Consider the following 17,035-nt stretch of genomic DNA (forward strand, 5'->3'; position numbering starts at 1 on the left):
AATATTAAATTTGATACAACTAGAAAGATTCCTTATCATATATAGTTTTTAAGTTTGTAGTTTAAATTGTAACCATATATTGGAAGGTTATTTCATTGCTTTGTTGGATAAACTGAATTGTGTAACTTTGATTAATCTTTGTCAGAATATAGCCTCCTTGTAGATGGATTAGAAAAGAAAATTATAATAGTGACTCCCCGTTTTGGCTGAGTAGGATTTTGAATGTCTGATTTTTACACGAGTTTGTTTGTGCCAGCAGGTGCATCCACTGCCGCATCAGAAACGGGTTAGAAGTGTCCAGATCTTCACTGCGGTGCAAAGAATGCCGCTGACCTCTTGAATTGTGCCAAGTGCAAGTTCCCCAAGAGAATGAATGAGTCCAGTACTATGGGTTTTGCCGCTGCTAAAGGTGGGGGAATTAGGGCGTGCACACGTAAGACCCTTCGTCCACGGGGAGCTAAGATGAGAGGGAAATGAGGGTGGTGGATGGGAGTGGCCTTTGGGTTGGCTACCTCCCTAATAAGGGGTAAAAAGGGCATCTGTTCTGAGTAACGACTGCCGCTCACCTCAGATGTGAAGTGACTTTGACATCACTGTATTTTCTTAGTTGTGTTGTATGGGAAGTGGAGCTACACTCGTGGTGTCCCATCTTTGTATCTAGCAGTGTCTAGTTTGCTCTTAAATTTGTGTATGGCTTTTATCACTATATTGTTTTGTCGTAAGAGGCAACAAAAAATGGGACAGGGGATGGGATAAGGAGTCCTGCCACCTGTAGCCCCAAAGGGGACATTCCTAGAAAAGGTAAAGGCATAAGAAGGTCTGGGAATTTTCCAACCAGTAGCCTAGGGTTTGGGTCTTTTAATGTGTGTGCATGTGGTACAGATGAAAGTAAAAGGGAAGAGATAGGCAGTATGTTTGTGAAAAGGAAGATGGATGGGTCGGCTTTGAGTGAAACTTAAATTGAGAGGAAAGGGCGAGTCTGAGTTTGGGAGTGTAGTTGGGAGGTTCTTAGGAGTGAAGAGAGGGTGAGGGAGAGAAGGGGTGGCTCTACTAGGAAGTGAAGAGATAAGTAAGCATATAGTGGAGTGGAAGGAGGTTTCTTCAAGGTTGATGTGGATGAAGGTGAAGCTGGGAAGGGAGATGTGGGTTTTTTTAAGTGTGTATAGGCCTGGTAGTGAGAAGAGTGTAGAGGAAAGGGAGGCTTTTTGGGTAGATATAAATGATGTTGTGACTGCATGAGGAGGATTTTGCGGGGGGGTGTTGAGTGGGGTAGTATGTGTGAGTAAATTTTGACGCAGCCCGAAGGGATTTCTCCCCGTCCTCGCCTTATATGCAAAGGGGGACGGAGAGGGGGGGGTCGCTGATTAAATGAAGCGGCCTTGCTGTGGATGTACTGTGTCTTGCGACACTGCTTCTGACCCAGGGCGGTGGGCAGGGTGCAGGGATGACCCGTCATCCAGGAGGTGCTCGGATGAGAGGGAGGGTGGGAGGGGTGTGGAGTTTATTTAGGGATGAAATGGGTGGGAGTGTTTTTATGCCTTTCCCTTTTTGGCTACCTCCCTTGGAAGGGGGAAAAACCCTTGGTATATGTATGTATGTATGTATAGAGGGATTAGGGAGAAATGTCAATGTAGGTGTATTGGTAGACCTTAATGTTAGGGTAGGAAATGAACCAATAGATGGAGTGATTGGGAAGTATGGAGTTCCAGGTAAAAATCGTAGTGGAGAATTGATGGAGATGTGTCTCAAAAGAGAGTTGACGATAGCAAGTACAGTGTTTAGGAGGAAATTCAAGCATAAGTGCACATGGGAGAGGGTGGTGGATGGAAGGGAGTTTTCTTCAAGGTTGATGTGGATGAAGGTGAAGCTGGGAAGGGAGATGTGGGTTTTTGTAAAGTGCGTATGGTAGTGAGAAGAGTGTAGAAGAAAGGGAAGCTTTTTTGGTAGATTTAAATGAGTGCCTAGAGGGATTAGGGAGAAACATCAATGAAGTAGTACTGGGAGACCTTAATGCCAGGGTAGGAAATAAACCAATTGACGGAGCGGTTGGGAAATGTGGAGTTCCAGGAAAGAAAAATAGTGGAGAGTTGATGATAGCAAACACAGTGTTTCAGAAGAAAGTCAAGCATAAATACACATGGGAGAGGGTGGTGGATGGAAGGGTGGTAGATAGAGCATTAATGGACTATGTAGTGGTAGGTAGGAGTATAATAGGAAGAGTTAAGGATGTACATGTACTAAGGGGAGAGGGTGGGGGAATATCAGATCATTTTTTGGAAGAAGGTAAGTTGAGAGTGGAGGATAGATGGAGAAAGAGGAAAAGGACAAAAGGTTGGGAGGTGCTTAGAGTGAACTCTAAAGGAAAAGGAGAAGGAGTACAAGAAGAAGCTGAAGGAGGAGTGGGAGGGAGTGAAGGATAGAGTAGAGCTAGGAGTGGAGGAGAAATGGGGATGGTTCAAAGAGGGAGTCATAAGGTGTGCAAAGATTGTGTGTGGAACAAGGAGGGCGGGAGGAAATAGAAGGAAGGGTAGTGAATGGTGGGATGAGGAAGCAAAGAAGGGTGTAGAAGAGAAGAAGCTGGCATTCATAGATTGGCTGCAAATTAGGACGAGGGGATCGTATGAGAGGTGCAAAGTAAAGAGATAGGAAGTTAAGCATAAGATAAAGGAAGCAAAGAGGAGAGCAGATGTGAAATGGGGTAAGAGTATGACAGAAAATTTTGAAAGTAATAAAAAGATGTTTTGAAAAGAAACTAAAAGAGGAAGAGGAGGCAAATCAAGTCGAGAAGAAAAGGTAAAAGGTGCAGATGGAGAGATGATAATGGAAGAGAAGGCAGTGAGAGGAAGGTGGGCAGAGTATTTTAGGGAGTTGCTAAATTTGGAGGAGGATAGGGAGGGAAAGGTAGTTGCAGTGGGAAGCACTAAGAAAATGAGAGTGATAAGTGAGTAAAATGGAGAAATAGGGAAGGATGAAGTGAAAGCAGCTGTCAAGATGATGAGAGCAGGTAAGGCACCTGGGTTGGATGGATGCCTTGCAGAATGAAGAAAGGAGGTACAGTTATGGTGGATTGGCTGATGAGGTTATTTAATGGTTCTTTAAGAGAAGGTAGAGTGCTGGAGGAGTGCCTGTATAATTCTGCTTTACAAGTAAAAGGGGGACAAGTGTGAGTGTAGTAGTCGGGAAGGCTTATGGGAGGGTCTTGATTGATAGGATTAAGAGAGGAACAGGGGGAGTAATTGGTGAGGAACAGTGTGGGTTTAGGACAGGTAGGGGTTGTGTAGATCAGATTTTTGTGGTAAAACAGATATATGAGAAAGCTATAGGAAAAAGTAAGGATTTTTTTTTTTTTTTTTTTTTTTTTTTTTTTTTTTTTTTTTTTTTTTTTTTTTTTTTTTGTTTTTACTTTTATGGATTTGGAAAAAGCTTGCGATAGGAAGACACTGTGGGAGGTACTGCAGATATATGGGATAGGAGGAAAGCTGTTTAGAGCAGTCTAGAGTTTTTACAAGAGCAGTACAGCTTGTGTTAGGATTAGAAATAGAGTGAATGGTTTGAGGTAAAGGTGGGACTTCGTCAGGGATGTGTCATGTCACTATGGCTGTTCAACTTGTACATGGATGGGGTGGTGTGAGAGGTAAATGCAAGGGTAGTGGGTAGGGGATTGGAGATGGTTAAAGAAAATGGAGAAAAATGGAAGATAAGCCAATTGTTGTTTGCTGACAACACTGCACTTGTAGCAGGGTTAGAGGAGGGATTAAAGAAGTTAGTGAAGGAGTTTGGGAAGGTGTGCAAAAGAAGGGAAGTTGAAGGTAAATGTGGGTAAAAGGTGATGAGATGTACAAGGGGAGAGAGTGGCAGCAATTTGGAAATGAGTATTAAGGGAGAAAGATACTTGGGGGGGCAAATGTGGCAGGAAAGGGAGGAGTGGAGGTTGAGGTAGAATGTAGACTGAGAAGCAAGTAAATGCCTTGGGGGATTAAAAAGTGTAATGAGAAATAGACACTTGGGAATGGATGCTAAGAGGAGATTGTATAATGGGGTGATTGTGCTGATAACACTGTATGGGGCAGAAACATGGAGTGTAAGAGATGAGTTTAAATGTGTTTGAGATTAAATGTCTGAGAAGTATGCTAAGGGTTACTAGGCTGGGTAGAGTGAGAAAGGAAGTGAGGAGGAGAGTGGGGTGGAAAAGGGAGTTGGGAGATAGGGTGGATGAAAGAGTATTGGGATGGTTTGGACACATGGAAAGAGTGAGTGAAGAAAGACTAGTAAAAGAGGTATGGAAGGCAGAGGTGGAAGGAGTGAACATGAGGGAGTGACCAAAGATGAGGTGGATGGATGGGGTAAAAGGGGTATTCCCTTCCCACTTTCATGGAAACAGTCACACACTAACACACTAAAGACCAACAGTCCAAAGTTTTTTCCCAGAGAGATCTTTTGGGAGTTCTGGGGACCCAGAAATCGTTGAGTGTTTCAGTAGACTGTAGTCTTACTCATCCATTTTTAAGAATTATTTGAGACAAATGAGAGAGTGATAGCTGGGGACGGGTAAAAGAAGATGGGCTAAGAATACGTTTATTGTCCTAACATTTCAGTCTCTGTGACCTTCTTCGGAGGACTGGGTCATAGAGACTGAAGCGTTAGGACAATAAACGTATTCTTAGCCCATCTTCGTTTACCCTTCCCCACCTATCACTTGCTCGTCCATCTTTACGTCATGTTAGCCGTGGAGCCGCACCCTCGTTTTACGAACAATTTCATTTGCAGGTGAAGGAACCCCTGTCCAGGCTTCAGCAGGTGGTGGACAAATCAAATGGCGAGGCAATAGGGGAGGAGAAGTCGCTCATGGATGCAAGCCACGACGTTCTCGGAGAGTGGCTCGACGCAGTGGAAGGACATGCCATCATGGACAGCAGCATCTTCATGGCCCTGCAGCAGTACCATGAGAACGATTTCAACAACAACATGAAAGCTCTCAATGTAAGGACAGGTGTGGGAACAAGCTTTTTGACTCCTGATCCAGTGCGATCTTTTCCTCAGGTGATCTTTTTCCTTTTTTTTCGTCCTCCCTTCTCTGACCACACAAAGCCGTAGTTGGTTCGTGTGTTACGGAGGATTGCAGGAGAGAATGACATAGGAGTTGTTTTGTTAATTATATTTTAAAATTGGTTTAGCGGGGATGGGGGCTGAGGGAGTATGTGTGAGAAATAATTTGACACAGCCCAAAGGGATTTCTCCCTGTCTTCTCCTTTTCCGCATGAGGGGACGGAGAAGGGGGAGTCGCCGATTTAATGAAGCAGCCTTGTTATGGATGTGCTGTGTCTTGTGACACTGCTTATAACCCAGGGCAATGGACGAGATGCAGGGATGACCCATCATCCAGGAGGTGCCAAGATAAGAGGGAGGGAGGAGGGTGGAGGGGAGTGGAAGATATAGGAAATGGAATGGGTAGGAGTTGTTTCTATGCCTTTTTATTTTTTTTTTTTTGCTACCTCCCTTGTAAGGGGGAAAAAGCCTTTGGTGTATGTATGTATGTATCTATGTTTAGCTCTAGTAAGAATTCACCTTTTAACTTGGATGATGTCAACTGATGGTATTTCATATTTACTTACACACTGTTGATGCTCTTGCAGGTGCTCCCTGCTGGCATCATCATGAGGGTGTCTGAGTATGTGCCGGAAATTGTAGCCTTTGTACAGAAGATTATTCTCAATGGCTTTGCACATTTGTCTAATGGATCGGTCTATTTTGACGTCGCCAAATTCGACGCAGACAAAGCACATTACTATGCTAAGGTAGGTCAAAGCATTTCTCGTTCGTCACTCAGTCTCCCTCAGTCCATTGTAATGATTCGTGCTGTATTTACCTAGTTGTATTATACAGGAAGGAAGCTATGCTTGTGATGACCCGTCTTTGTATCTTTCAGCACCAAGTTTTTTCTTTAAATCCTGAATAGTGTTTGTACACACCGTTTCTTTGTCTCATTTGTTCCAAGTATCTATCACATTTTGTGGGAAGCTTTTTTCTTCTCCAGATATCTTTTTAGTAATTCTCTTTTTTTTATTTTTTTATTGTCCTCTTGTTTTTTTCATTGTCCCATTTCAATAAATCATTCTTATCTAAGATTTCCATTACTTTCATGATTCTATAGATAGTAGGTCTCCTCTTACCTTTCTTTGTTCCAGAGTCATACATACATACATATACCAAGGCCTTTTCCCCCTTCCAAGGGAGGTAGCCAAAAAGGAAATTAAGTCTTATGATAGTTACATTATATACCAAGAGAAAGAACATGGGATGGTGGGAAATGGTTGTGTGTGGATGGTATTTTGACACAAGCAAAGGGATTTCTCCCCTTGTCTTGTTTCCACATGAGGGGACAGAGAGGGGGAGCCACTATGTAAGTGAAGTGGCCTTGCTGTGGATGTGCTGTGCCTTGCTGCATTGCTCCTGACCCAGGTAGTGGGCAGGAGACAGGGATGACCTGTCATCCAAGAGGAGCTAAGATGGAGAGGGAAACAAAGGTTGTGGATGGGAGTAGGTGTGTCTCTGTGACTTGGCCACCCCCCTTATATGGGGGAAGAATTCCTTGGTATATATATACAAATAGATCTATTATATGCCAAGAGGCTTCTTCCCAGTTATGAGACAAGGTACATACATGCATATACCAAAGGCTTTTTTCCCCTCTTATAAGGGAGGTAGCCAGAAAACAAAGGTATAGAAACCAGACCCACCCACTCCACTCCCCTCCACCCTCTTCCCTCCATTTCATCTCGGCACCTCCTGGATGACGACTCATCCCTGTATACTGTCCACTGCCCTGGGTCAGAAGCAGTGTCGCAAGACAGCACATCCACAGCAAAGCCTCTTCATTAATTCGGTAACCCTGACCCCGCCTCTCTGTCCCCTCATACCAAGTCAAAATAGGCTTGTTACCTCGACTTCGTATGGGGATGCTCATAGAGCATCACTCCTTGCACCAGAAGTCAAGGTATTGACAGTTTGAACTCTGCCACCAGCGAGTTGGACCAAGGGCATGGTAAAATTCCAGGCTACAAAGTCCTCTGTAAGGAGCACCATCCTAGCCTCCTGATAGGGGGAGTTCATGATGTTAAACCAAATCAAATCGTCAGATGGGGCGTTAACCTATTCAATACGAGTCAAATTCTCGCATACAGCATTGGATGCCTGAGGTACAACAATTGATGCATCACACTACTCGCATTATAAAATATAAAGTGTCACGGATGCTATATTACTCGTTCTCTTTCACTTAGTAATAATAAACAGAGAAAATGTGATCAAGCCAGTTCACAGAATTTGGGGGTCATTTAGTTACAACTACAAAATGAATATAATCAAGATGCCAACATTGACAACCTTGTGGGTACACGACCTACCTTTTATGGCTTGCATTCAAAGGGAGTGACAATTTAGCAAAAATCACCGTATCCGAGAAATACTTATCTGGACCTCCCCATGTCCATGACGGAATTATGTACGTATTTGTGTGACGTATCTGTATCCAGGGAGGTATATTTTAGGAGAAATTCTAAAAATATATTCTCAGGTTGATATATAGAGAATTCCAGTTCTCTCTCTCAGGAAATCTTAACTTCTATTATGTTTGCAAACTTGTGTAGAAAGATTGATGTCCCTGTTGTTGATATGATGTGACGGCATTGCAGAGATACGATGGAAGGAGCTCACAAGTACCACAAACTGGTGACGGAGTTCCACTTGCACGTGGCTGACCTGACGAGGAGGAAGGGCGACACGTCCAACATTTGCAGAGAAGCGGAATTGGGATTTGTGGAGGCATTCAATAAAGGATGGTTAGTATAGTTTGTATTGTTTACATGTGTTCTTTCATACATCACACATAATTCATAGATGCATGAACATGTGGAATACTTAAAAGGTGATATAGCCCTGGCTAAACAATACACGAGTTAAAGTCTAAATACAGTAAACCCTTGATATAACGGACAATATGGGGATGGGTCTGTCGTTATATCTGTTATATCCCGAAATTTGTATGGTATTAGAAATCACAGTAAACCCTTGCTATGATGGATGATATGGGGACAGGTCTGACGTTATATTCAAAGATCCATTATAACCGAGGATCCCTCGTCATAACAATGGAAAATCCGTTAAAGCGAGGGTTTGTCCGATCAGATATTTTTTCTGTTATATTTGATATCCGGTATATCGAGGGGTTTACTGTATGATAATTAGAAATCAAGGATATAGATTAAGTTGGAAGTGTACATGAATTTGAGGTTAGGTAGGATTAGAAAAAATTAAATAGGAAATGCGACCCAACAAGCATTGCTCTGTTCCTGTATACTACAATTCAGTAAATACATGTACAGTAAACCTCCTATAAGTCGTCATAATAGGGCACACTTCATGCCAACTCACAAGATTTTCTGAATTATGAGTCATACCCTATTTCTATCTATCTGTATAACTAGGGCATTTCCCCCCATATCAGGGAGCTAGCCAAGACAAGAGCCACATAACCACTCCCACACATTTCGTTCCTACCCATTCCACTTCCATCCACCACCCTTTCCTCCCTCTCATCTTAGCTCCTTGTGGATGACGGGTCAGTTGCTAGCCAAAAGAAACTGTTTTAGACCATCAACCTTGAAATTCTGTTGCCTGATGCCAAGTGTGTGTAAATTCAACACCAATTAGTTGGAATTGTGCAAACTAATGGGCATTAGATTTATTCAGAACTCGAAATCGGTTGCTAGGAATAGGGATGCAGCTGTTCTGGCATTGCTGACTTATGAGTAATTATGACTCAAACTTAAGTTGAACAATGTTATTGACTGGTGTAGGGTTTGCAGAGCTGAGCATATTACGGCCAGACAAGTAGTGTGTTACCGAAAAATCTGGGGTGCATTTCTGTCAATGCATTACCGATTTTTATTTCCTTAGAGCGGTTCACCCGTTTGCCCAGAGGGAAGAGGGTGGAAAAAAGCCTTTGGTATATGTATGTATGTATGTAGAGTGGTTCATGTTACTGTGTATGTATACAGGGTGTTCGGGATAAATTTGATAATTTTTTTATCTTTTGTCAATTCAGAACCATTTGAAGGATTTAACAGTGGTAAAGTGCAATGGATAGCTCATTCTGTGTACTATTGGTGGGTGTGAGAGCTAGAGAGCATGGACGAATGGAAAGCACCAGAATATTGGAAGAGATTGACCTGCATCATGATGATTCGCGTTGGATTAAAAAATTCGGAAAACCTAGCTGCAGCTCAGTGCTCCCTGAATACAGTGAAGGCTGTGAGATGTGAGCTGGAGAATTGTGATGGAGATGTCGAAGCAGTGGCTAGCAGGAAGGATCATAGCAGGTGTCCTGACTCTGTCCACACAATGAAATTTGTTGAGAATCTGCAAAAAAAGGTGCGGCAAGACCAGGCAAGGCAATGCAGACCTTGGCGAGAGAGATGGGCATCGGAGTGGTGACTATGAAGAAAGTGCTGAACAAGATCTTTGCTAGTCCCCATACAAGAGGTGCAAGGGCCAACTACTTACTTTCAAGGTACAAGAGCACCTTACGAAAGCCAAGAAACTCCTCAACAAGGTCAAACACCCAGTCACCCCATAAACACCCCCCACCCCCACCCCTTAGCCAAAAGATTTTTGTTGATGACCCTAGCTTGTCTTTGACCATGGACAGGAATGCTCATAGGATTTGCCGCCCTCACCCTATGACAGTTGTTTTAGGATGAGGTTTTTGGGGGTAGTGAATAGATAGGGGGTCCCTCACCCTTTTCCTTTGTGAATTCCCCTATCCCTATCCTTCATATTTGCTACCCTACTCCCCTTTTTCACCATCTTTCTCCAATACTTGTTAAGGAAGGTTCTGGTATCTTAGTGCCTCCCAAGCTGTATGTCTGAACCCAGTCAAGTGGGGATGTATACCGCGAGGTCACTACTCCCTGCGAGGGCTGAAAGCTCACCGACTGGGGAACGCATGTTTGCGAGGTAGGTATTAGGCTGCCGACTTCCTTTCTCCCTATCCAGTACACATGCAGAGTGACTACGCTGGACCCATCCTAAATGGGACAAAACAAAAGAGGACAAACCCCGGGTTGACAAAGTCTCTAACTCACCTCCAAGGCTCTGCATGTGTAAATAGTCGTTTCTGGAACTTCCCAACTCTGCAGAGACTTTTCTTTTATTGCTTGAGGCATCAGGCAACTGCAGTATCTTCTTCTATGTATTGATCTTTCTTAATATATGGTGTGGCCTCAGAAATATACACGATCATGGCGGCTGTTCAAACTGTACATTCTAAACCTCCACCACTACCTGATCCTCCTCCTAAACCCCCCAATCCCTCTCCTGATATGATCAATCCTAATATTGACGATATTGACTTGGCAAAAGTAAAACCCCCCGTTGATGACTCCGTCTTGAAAAAGGACATCGGTAGCAATACTAAGACTTCATTGACAGATAATTCTGTAGCCCAAAAACTTACTATTGGAATGGATTCTGAAGTGACAAAAACATCTTTAGATACTCAGAAACCAATCATACATACATACATATACAAGGCTTTTTCCCCCTTCCAAGGAGGTAGCCAAAAAGGGAAAGGCATAAAAACACTCCCACCCCATTTCATCCCTAAATACACTCCACACCCCTCCCACCCTTCCTCTCATCTGAGCACCTCCTGGATGACGGGTCATCCCTGCACCCTGCCCACCGCCCTGGGTCAGAAGCAGTGTCGCAAGACACAGTACATCCACAGCAAGGCCGCTTCATTTAATCGGCGACCCCCCCTCTCCGTCCCCCTTTGCATATAAGGAGAGGACGGGGAGAAATCCCTTCGGGCTGCGTCAAAATTTACTCACACATACTACCCCACCCCCCACCCCCCCGCCCATTCCTCCTCATGCAGTCACAACATCATCCATTATACAACCATTCTCCACTCACCTCTGTCTTCCGTCCTCTCCCTTCCTTCCTCAACAGACATTCCCCTCTTCCCCAAAGCCCCCTTCACCCCATCCATCCACCTCATCCTAGAACGTCCCCTCATGTTCACTCCCTCCACATCTGCCTTCCATACCTCTTTTACTAGTCTTTCTTCACTCATTCTTTCCATGTGTCCAAACCATCCTAATATTCTTTCATCAACCCTATCTCCCAAATCCTTTTTCACCCCTGTTCTCCTCCTCACCTCCTCATTTCTCACTCTATCTAGCCTAGTAACCCCCACCATACTTCTCAGACACATTCAAACTCCTTCTCTCTTCTTCTCTTATGTTCCACGTTTCTGCCCCATACAATGCTGTTGGCACAATCACTCCTTCATACAGTCTCCTCTTCGCATCCATTCCCAAATGTCTATTTCTCATTACACTCTTTAAACCACCAAGGCATTTACTCGCTTCTCTCAATCTACATTCTACCTCCACCTTCACTCCACCTTTTCCTGCTACACTTGCACCCAAGTATCTAAAAACTATCCACTTCCTCCAGTCGCTCTCCCTTAATGTTCACTTCCAGTCTACTGCCACTTTCACCCCTTGTACATCTCATTACCTTACTTTTACCCACATTTATCTTTAGCTTTCTTCTATCACATACTCTCCCAAACTCTGCCACCAGCTTCCTCAATCCCTCCTCTGACCCTGCCACAAGCGCAGTGTCGTCTGCAAACAACAGCTGGCTCACCTCCCACTTTTCTCCAGTCTTACATTTAAAATATGTCTCTCTTTATAAGAGTTATATTGACTTACATGAAAAGTTCTGTAAATTTGGACCAATTAAAGAGATCAGGGTTTAACTGACTGACAACTTTAAAGCTTGGCTAGTCTGGATCTCATTTCTTTCTAATCAGGATGCAGCGGCTGCCTGCTTGGATTATAATAATTCCAAAGAAAATTAATCTTCGGCCCAACTTGTTGCTAGAGTGCCACCTAACCAGGATATCTTTTATCCAGAAAACCCAGTAGAGGAAAGGAAGGAAAGTGTGCAGAGGCCTCCCAGTCCAGCTAAGTGGCTTATTATCACTCTTGCAAAGGAACGTGCTAACTTGTTCGAGTTTAGAAGATTCTTGAAGAGTCGTCTTGGCTCTGGTAATTTGACTAACTCGCAGGTATCATGATTTGGAAGAAATTCCTTCTTGATTCATGTAAAATCTTATGAACAAGCTGCCATGGTGCTAAACTTGAGACAGAAATCAGACATTAAGGAAGTTAAACCCCACTATACCTTTAGTTATGCCAAAGGGGTAATTTTTAATAGAGATCTCTATGACTTTGATGAAGAAGAAATTTTAGAAATGTGCCCAACTAATGTTTGGAAGGTTGTTAAAATCCCTTGTTCTATGATTTCTAACTTTTTCTGGTGAAGATCTACCTCATTATGTAGAGATAGAAAAAGAGATTGTTTATGTGAAGCAGTTTAAGCCCCGTCCCCTTCAGTGCTTTAACTGCTATGGTTTTGGCCATCCTTCCCGCAGATGTGCAAGGGACAAACTGTGTTTGATATGTGCTCAGCCTGAACATGGGGATTGTTCCCACGCAGCAATTTGTATAAATTGCAAAGAAGAGCATGATGCCAGAGATTAGAACTGCGTAATTTATAAGAAGGAACAGGAAATACTACTAAAAGCCCATGCAGAACATATGAGTGTAGGACATGCTAAAAGACTACTAATTCCAAAAGATACAGTGATGTTGTTAAAACAAATAATAAAGTGGATCAGCCAACTGTAGAACCCAATAGAAATAAAATTGCCAATATGAATTCTTCTGTTAACACTGAACCCAATCCTCAGTGTAAAAGTGTTACTATCAAATCTAATGGTCTTTCTTCTTCTGAACTTAGAATTTCTAATACTTGTGAACCCTCCTCTGCGGAGGTTTCCTCACCCCTTGTTGAAGGGGTGTCCCCTGCCCCATCCGGAGGGGCACCTAAGGTTTCTATTGTTGAAACCTCACAGGCTTCTTCCAATGAAGCCTCGTTTCAGGCAATCTCTCTTCCAGACTTGGGGGACTCCCCAGTAGAGGGATTGCTGACTAGTGTGCCTCACTCAGTAGAGGTGCACAGAAGCAATGAGGATCAACCAACTCTAGAATGTAATAGAAAAACAAATACTAATACGAATTCTGCTGTTAATGCTGAACCCAAGCCTCTGCAAAAGAGTGACTATTAGACCTAATTGTTCTTCTCCAATACTTAGAAATTCTAGTACTCCTCAACCCTCCTCTGCAGAGGTTCTCTCATCCCCAGTTGAGGGAATGTCTCCTGACCCATCTGGAGGGGCACCTAAAGTCCCCATTGCTGAAACCTCACAGGGTTCCTTCAATAAAGCTTCCTCTCAATCAATCAACCTTCCAAACTTGGGGGGGCTCCCTAATAAAGGGATCACGGACTGGTGTGCCTCACTCGGTTGAGGTGCACAGAAGCAAAGCTATGGAGTCTGAAGCTGTGTGCAGTAAAAGACTCCACAGTCCACCCTCATCTCCATCTCGTTCCCCATATCTTGATATGGAATTTAAGAAAGGAACTAATATTCCAGACTCTACAAAGAAATTAGAAAAGAACCCATCTTGTAGACCCTCTCTCTCCCAGACTTCTCTTACCAGACCAGTAGACCTCCCCCCCCAAAAAAAAAATGTATGTCTGTAATTCAGTGGAATATTCAAGGTTTTAATTCTCAGTGAGAGCAGGTTCGGATTCTCTTTAAAGAACATGATGTGTCTGCTATTTGTCTCCAAGAAACTATGCTTGGCGATTTACAGATCTCCTCCTATGATTGGGGGCCGTGCCTATGGAGGTACTGGTATCATTGTTAACAAATCTGTAAACCACAGAAGTGTCCAGCTACATTCGGTGTTGCAGGCTTGTGCAGTACAAATCTTTACAACTAAATGGACCACTTTATGTTCTTTGTATTTGGAACCTGAACTGGAAGATCGACTCCTAGACATATATAACCACTCCCGTTAGTTTGAATTAAATGACCTACAATCTTTGGTTGACCAGCTCCCTCAGCCTTTTATTTTAATGGGTGACTTTAATGCCAAGCATCCTCTATGGGATGAATCAAGGTGTGACCCCTGGGGCAATATAATTGAAGAATTTATTGATAATAATGATGTCATTTTGATGAATGACTGTTCCAAAACTAGGTTTGATGTCTTTCACAACTCAAGTTCTGGTATAGACCTAACTATTTGTTCATCATCCTTAAGATTAGACTACAGTTGGTCAATAGATAAAGATCTACATGGTAGCGACCACTGGCCTATCCATATCAAATATTTAAAGAACACTCCCTCCTCTTGCTTACCTAAATGGAAGACAGGAGAGGCTAATTGGGAATTATTTAGATCCACAGAGATTAATTATAAGACTAGTGACTTTTCTAGTAACTCTGATGCATATAATTATCTGGTAGGCATCATACTTTCTGGTGCTTTCTCATCCATTCCTAGGACAGCTGGTAAACCTCAACACCCAGTAGTCCCCTGGTAGAACGATGAATGTGCTTTAAGCAGAAAGATTACAAGAACTTGCTATTAGAGATATCGGAGATATCCTTGTTTAGTCAATAAGATAACATACAGAAGAGCTCAAGCAAAGTAGAAGAAAATCTTGAAGAAAGCAAGGAGGGAATCCTTCATTAAATTTATTAGCGAATTGAAATATGACTGTACCCCTACCTTAGTATGGAATAGGATTTGAAAAGTACAAGGAAAGTTTACTCCATCTCCTTTGCCCATTCTCAAGATAAATGACTCTTTTATATCAGATACAAGAGAAGTAGCAGAGGCTTTTCGAAGACACTATGCTGATATTTCAAGTCCACTACATTATTTACATGACTTCAGAAGAATTAGAGACAAGACCACGATTATTCCTCCCACCAATACGAACTTGGAGGCATATAATCTTCTGTTCACCTTAGATGAAATGGATCATGCTTTATCTTTATCCTCCCCAACCTCTCCTGGAGAAGATGACATTCTTTATTCCATGGTTGCTCATTTATCCATATCCTCGAAGAAATTCCGTTTAAATGTGCTGAACAAATTTTGGTCTTCTGGATCTTCTCCTAAATCTTGGAAGACTTCAATTATCACAGCAATTTTAGAGGCAGGAAAAGACTCTCATGACCCACAAAGTTACAGACCTATTGATCTCCCTAGCTGGATTTGTAAGATCCATGAAAGAATGGTTAATATGCGTTTAGTTTGGTTTTTGGAATCTAAAAATCTCCTATCTAACCAACAGTTTGGATTTAGAAGAAATAAGTGCACTCTGGATCACATACTTTTTATCACTTGTGATATTCGGAATACCTTTGCAGTTCAGAATCCGAGCATTGCTGTGTTTTTTGACTTGAAAAGTGCCTACGATACTACCTGGCAGGGAGGCATTCTGAAGCAACTTGCAGAGTGGGGTATCGGGGCTAATATGTTCAATTGTTTAAAGGATCTATTGTCTGACCTTTAAAAGTCAGAGTGGGCCCTTCTTTCTCCTCTGCATATCTTCAAGAGGAAGGGATTCCCCAAGGAAGTGTTCAGAGTCCTACACTGTTCAGCATAGCCATTAATAGTTTGTTAGAACAAGTTCCCGCAGGAGTTCATGGATTGGCTTATGCTGATGACTTCGCTATTGTGTGCAGCAGATTGACAACATTAGAAACAGTCCAAAAGATTCAAGAAGTTATTAGCAACAGCATGGGCTAATTGCAGGGGCTTCAGATTCTCTGCTGAAAAAAACATAAGCCATTAGGTTCTCTAGACTAAAATGCAAGGAAGAAATACCAACATTATTCTTAAGAGGGTGTCATATTACCATATGAAGATCAAGTAAAATACTTGGGTCTGTTTTTGGACAAAAGGCTGACATTCACTCATCACATAAACGAGGTTATATGCACTGTTGAACAGCGACTTAATATATTATAGGTAGTGTCTCGCTTCAACTCATGTGTTAACATCAAAACAACATCCAAATTTCATATATGTAAAGCAGCTGGTAGACAGAGCTCCAAGAAAAAGTACTCTGCCGAAACCTCTAGAAGTGAGATGTGAAGTTGGGGCAGAGGAGGTAGGACTTGTTCCTGTTACAATTGCTGAGATCACGCCTCCCAAATTCCCTCAGTGGAACCGATGCCCCATTGTAATCTGTCCTATTAAAAACAAGAAAAATAGAACTGCTGCAGAGTTAAGAAGTGAACTTTTAGAACACTTATCAATACATGCTGATTCAATTTTTATTTATACAGATGGATCAAAATCCCAAGATGGTGTTGGTTGTGCTGTTGTATCTGATAGCACAGTTTTAAGGAGGAAGCTGCCTTATTTTAGCTTTGTTTTTACTGCTGAACTGCTGGCAGTCAGCAACGCCCTCAAATTTGTTTTTAATTCTATTCCATGTAATAGGAATGTTGTAATTTTTACAGACTCTATGAGCATTTTATCCTGTCTAAATGAATTATTGGCTCTTTACTATTTAGTCCAAGAAATACAGGACTGGTTAATTCTTATTAAGAACTGGAAAAAGATAAAAGTAAACTTTTGTTGGGTGCCATCCCATGTGGGTATCACTGGAAATGAACAGGCCGATGTTGCAGCCAAAGCCACTACTAGGCTCAGCCATATAAGACACTAAAATCCCACATACAGACTTCAAACAAGTAATTCATAGCTATGCAATGGAGAAATGGCAAGAACAATGGACAAGGCTGGACGGTAGTTACAAATTAAAAGAGATTCACCCCTTGGTGAGACCTTGGAAGTCTCATTCTTTGGACAGAAGATCAAGTATTATTTTAACAAGATTAAGACTTGGCCATTCCTATATTACTCATAATTTTTTATGGCAAGTGGAGCAGAAAGGCTAGCCCCTTAGTGCCCCACTTGCCAAGTCATTTTTACAATTAAACACATTTTGACTCAGTGCCCTGCATACTCTAATAAGCGCAGGACAAACTTTTTAACAAAATGTTAAAATTTTTAAAAGACGTCAATTTATT

At 42.4% G+C, this 17,035-nt stretch overlaps 2 protein-coding genes across 6 annotated transcripts in view; both read left to right on the plus strand.

The window, feature by feature from the left end:
* On the plus strand, positions 1 to 5,615 carry LOC143031035 (cysteine--tRNA ligase, cytoplasmic-like). The gene is made up of 2 exons (XM_076194399.1): positions 1 to 409; positions 4,768 to 5,615. The coding sequence occupies exons 1-2, from the start codon at positions 374 to 376 to the stop codon at positions 5,092 to 5,094; spliced, it is 363 nt and encodes a 120-aa protein (XP_076050514.1). The 5' UTR covers positions 1 to 373; the 3' UTR covers positions 5,095 to 5,615.
* Positions 4,842 to 17,035, plus strand: part of LOC143031033 (uncharacterized) — a 23,771-nt gene continuing 11,577 nt past the window's right edge. For 3 of the 5 annotated variants that reach the window (XR_012966968.1, XR_012966971.1, XM_076194396.1), the window contains exons 1-3: positions 4,842 to 4,980; positions 5,634 to 5,795; positions 7,692 to 7,838. Coding sequence is in view for 1 of the 5 variants with exons in the window: in XM_076194396.1 (XP_076050511.1) it covers positions 5,713 to 5,795; positions 7,692 to 7,838 (230 nt within the window). In the remaining 4 variants the exon portion in view is untranslated. Of the gene's footprint in view, positions 5,041 to 5,633; positions 5,796 to 7,691; positions 7,839 to 17,035 lie in introns of all 5 variants that reach the window. The other 2 variants (XR_012966969.1, XR_012966970.1) reach the window with 2 other exon arrangements.

Source organism: Oratosquilla oratoria, chromosome 12 (genome assembly GCF_046742065.1).
Source record: "Oratosquilla oratoria isolate Oo_2021 chromosome 12, ASM4674206v1, whole genome shotgun sequence".
NCBI classification, from domain to species: Eukaryota; Metazoa; Arthropoda; class Malacostraca; order Stomatopoda; family Squillidae; genus Oratosquilla; species Oratosquilla oratoria.

What these genes read in the sequence shown, in the direction of transcription:
- LOC143031035 (XM_076194399.1), top strand. Translation starts at nt 374, where the DNA reads ATGAGTCCAGTACTATGGGTTTTGCCGCTGCTAAAG. An exon ending in GGGTTTTGCCGCTGCTAAAG is followed by an intron (nt 410 to 4,767) that starts GTGGGGGAATTA and finishes TTTCATTTGCAG; the next exon opens with GTGAAGGAACCCCTGTCCAG.